General features: G+C 36.6%; 1 protein-coding gene across 1 annotated transcript; it reads left to right on the top strand.

Moving 5' to 3' along the window:
* The first annotated feature begins 678 nt into the window (after positions 1 to 678).
* Positions 679 to 2,379, top strand: LOC113212587 (uncharacterized). Its single transcript, XM_052274501.1, has one exon. The coding sequence runs from the start codon at positions 679 to 681 to the stop codon at positions 2,377 to 2,379; it is 1,701 nt and encodes a 566-aa protein (XP_052130461.1).
* The last annotated feature ends 1,287 nt before the right edge of the window (positions 2,380 to 3,666 follow it).

Raw genomic sequence — 3,666 nt, 5'->3', positions numbered from 1 at the left:
CGTGTTCGTGTTGGTGTGGTGGTTGACACTTTTGGCGGGTCAAGCTTTGTGGACATTCATTAAAGGTGAGTGTATAAAACGTCTTACGTGTATCGCAGAGAGATCATATTTATTGCAATTTTGTGGATTCTTTCATTGGAAATCACACGAACTGTCCAACACTCATATTTGTGTGTCTGTGGACAGTGGTCAATCAGTGAGCAGCATAACCTCCAAATAAAACTATGATAATTGTTAAATTTTTATTGTTCTCTTTTTGCAGGTACACAATGAGACCCGAAAAGACCATTGTCAAAAATAATTACAGAATTACCTGTAATGAAACAGGAAAAGTAACCAAGAGCATTTGCAAACACTGCACAACAAAATGGAAATTCTTCAATTCAACAAAAATGCGCAAGCATTTAATGCAGTGTGTTAAGGTGCCTAAAGATCTTTTGGTCCAACTGAAAAATGATAAAGAACCAGTTGAAGAGGAATTTTTGGCAGACGATCCTGGTCCAACGCCTGAGAATGTGTCCCAACTTCAATCAGAGGCTTCAGGTTCATCATCCTCAACTGCGCCAGTGTACTCAACAGCCAATTCTGCAACAACAAGAAGCCTGAAAATGACAAGTTTTTTTAGATAAATTAAAGGAAGGGGAGCAAGACAAACTGCAGACTCTGCTAGCGAGAGCCATGTTTGCCACTGACATACCATTATCAGCGTTTGAGAATGAGCACTGGGAGAATTTTTTTAAAGCTCTTCGACCCGCATTTAAAGTTCCATCTACTTATTGTTTTTCTACTCCACTTTTAAATGCAGAGCATGAACGTATTAAGACAAAGTGTGAAGAGAAAATAGAAGAGGCTACTAGTGTGTGCATATTGACAGATGGGTGGTCTAACATTAGAGGAGAAAATGTTGTCAATTTTGTTGTGACTACCCCGGAACCAGTTTTCATTGAAGCTGTGGAGCCAGGAGAAGATAGAGAAACTGGTAAATGGATATTTGATGCCATTGAAAAAGTAATAAAAAAATTTGATTCCAAAAAAGTAATGGGGGTGTGCACTGACAACGCATCGTCTATGAAGCTAGCACACAATTTAATATCAGCAAAATATCCTCACATTTCTTGCTATGGCTGTGCAGCCCATGGACTAAATCTTCTCGTAAAAGACATTCTAGGAAAAGTAGGAAAATTTAGCAGCATATTGAAAAACTCCAAGACTATTGTGAAAGATATAAAAAATCATCATGTGCCCCATGCAATTTTCAAGAAGAAACAAAAAATCAAATTTGGAAGTGGAAAAGGAAAGTCACTTAAATTACCAGGTAAGACCAGGTGGTCTGGTACAACTGATATGCTCAAGTCCCTTCTAGAAAATAAATCTGTGCTTCAAGAAACGGTTATTGACCAACGGGTTTCTGTCAGTAAGAAAGCAAAAACAACAGTGTTAGACGATGACTTCTGGGATGCTGTGAAATGTGGCTGTGATTTGTTGTCTCCAATAACTGATACTATTACTTACTTGGAAGGAGATTCAGCTAATGTTGCTGATGTTGTAACTGCTTTGGCTAAAATGAAGACTCAAATTTTAAATGCAGCAGAAGATTTTAATATGCATGACATGGTCAGAGTGGAAGAATTAGTAAAGAAAAGATGTGTATTTATAGTAAAACCTGTACACCTTGCTGCTAATTTGTTGCATCCTATTTACCGTGGCAAGGTATTAACTCCCAACCAGATACAACTAGCAATAACATTCATAAGTGAAATGTGCACGCATCTAAATTATGACTGTGGACTAGTGATAAGCAATCTTGCTAGGTTTAGAAACAGTGAAGGTATTTGGGCAGTAAAAGAAACAAACACAGGTTCTTTTCACAGTATTTGGTCTGCTGCAAACCACTGTACGCCCTCATCTTGGTGGAAAGGTATATGCGCAGATGAACCTCTCTGCCCACTGGCCTGTAGAATTTTATCCCTACCTGCCTCAGCCGCTGCTTGTGAGCGGGTGTGGTCAGGATATTCTAATACCCATACCAAAAAGAGAAACAAACTTGCAGTGGAAAGAGTTACCAAATTAGTACAAATAAAAAGTAATTTAAAACTTTTTAGTAGTGTTTCTAGTGGTGATAAACCAAAGATGAACTGTTGTACTATTGAAGATGGACTGATATTTGATGTTGACATAAATGATAGAGCCATTGAAGAAGATAATGATGCTGGACCTGAGGGGAATGGAGCCATTGAAGATAATGATGCTGGATCTGAGGGGAATCAATCAGATTCAGAAAATGAAAGTGCTGCCTCTTCATATAACAGTGATTCTGACTCAGTTCAAAGTGCAAGTGAAAGTGAATGTTCCACTCTGAGTGAAAGTGATGATGATTAGCTTTCTTTATCTGAATGTTGATCTTAAATATTTTTATATAATATTAAACTTTATATAACTTATTGTTTAACTCACTTCACTTTTATGTTCTGTCCATTTATTTAGTTCCTATATATTCATTTAAACATGCTACTGTGCTACACATATTTTATGTTCAAAGTTCTATAATGTAAGTGAAAGTGATAATTTCTTTACCTGAAAGTAGATTTTAAATATTTATGCATGTAATATTTAACTTGTTCTATTGTTTACTTTACATCACTTGCATGTTTTGTCTTTGTTCATTTATTTAGTTCATATATATTCATTTATGCAAGCTATTGTGTAACACGTATTTTATCTTTTAATATTTCTACAATTCAAAAGGACGTCACGAGGAGAAAATTATAAATGTGAACCATCGTTCGATCTTGATTGTATATCACACTGTGATAATTAGCGATATTTCTCACAATCCACTGGAGTTTAAGTTATGAGAATTCCGTACTTCTCTGTGCTTAGTATTTTTGTTTGACATTTACATGATAAATAAAACATTTCAAAGTTTTTATCTCCTAGTGCTTTATTTCAAGGAACACAAAATGTACTATAAATTAATGACTATGAAAAGCATTTAAAAATTTACAAAGGTGTAGCTGCAGCAGTCAAATTATTTTCCTTTCAGACAAGCAGCTATGCTGCCAAACGGTTCATCTCTACTCCACACACTTCAATGTCTTACTAACATAAGCACCACAACCTAGAAAAAAATATGGACATTAGAAATGCTATTAGTTTAAAAGAAATAGAAGAGGAAGGCAGACCAGGACAATCAGAGGAATATCAAATACAACAGGTGAAAGAAAAATCAGAGTAGGACAAGCATGAAAAGATAGGTTACTTACCTAAAACATCCAGACGAAATTAATAACAAATACCATGTTGACAGTTCTTGGTATTCTCATGACAGGACTTCCATAAACGTACAACATTATTGGCACTCCTAGGTAGAACAAAACCCCTTTGGTTTGCTCTTAATTTAGATTTAGCACTACGAATGACTACCCCATAACAAACATACGCGATGCCCAGCTCGGATTTGTGTGACTTCTTCGGACTGCCGCTAGGGGGCAGCAATCGTCAGGTGTCAACGAGGGCAGTCTGAACCTGCACGCGCGCGGAAGTTCAAATGACGGCGGACGGCGGGGCGGGTGTTTCTTGTAAAAATAATCGGTTTATAACTATATGAGTAAAAAACCGAAAACTGCCCGAGTAAAATACTGTTTTTTACTGAGTTTTAAACTCAAA

The sequence above is a fragment of the Frankliniella occidentalis genome, unplaced genomic scaffold (assembly GCF_000697945.3).
Source record: "Frankliniella occidentalis isolate FOCC.00 unplaced genomic scaffold, Focc_3.1 Scaffold400, whole genome shotgun sequence".
Taxonomy (NCBI): Eukaryota; Metazoa; Arthropoda; class Insecta; order Thysanoptera; family Thripidae; genus Frankliniella; species Frankliniella occidentalis.
This window is presented reverse-complemented; position numbering and strand designations above follow the sequence as displayed.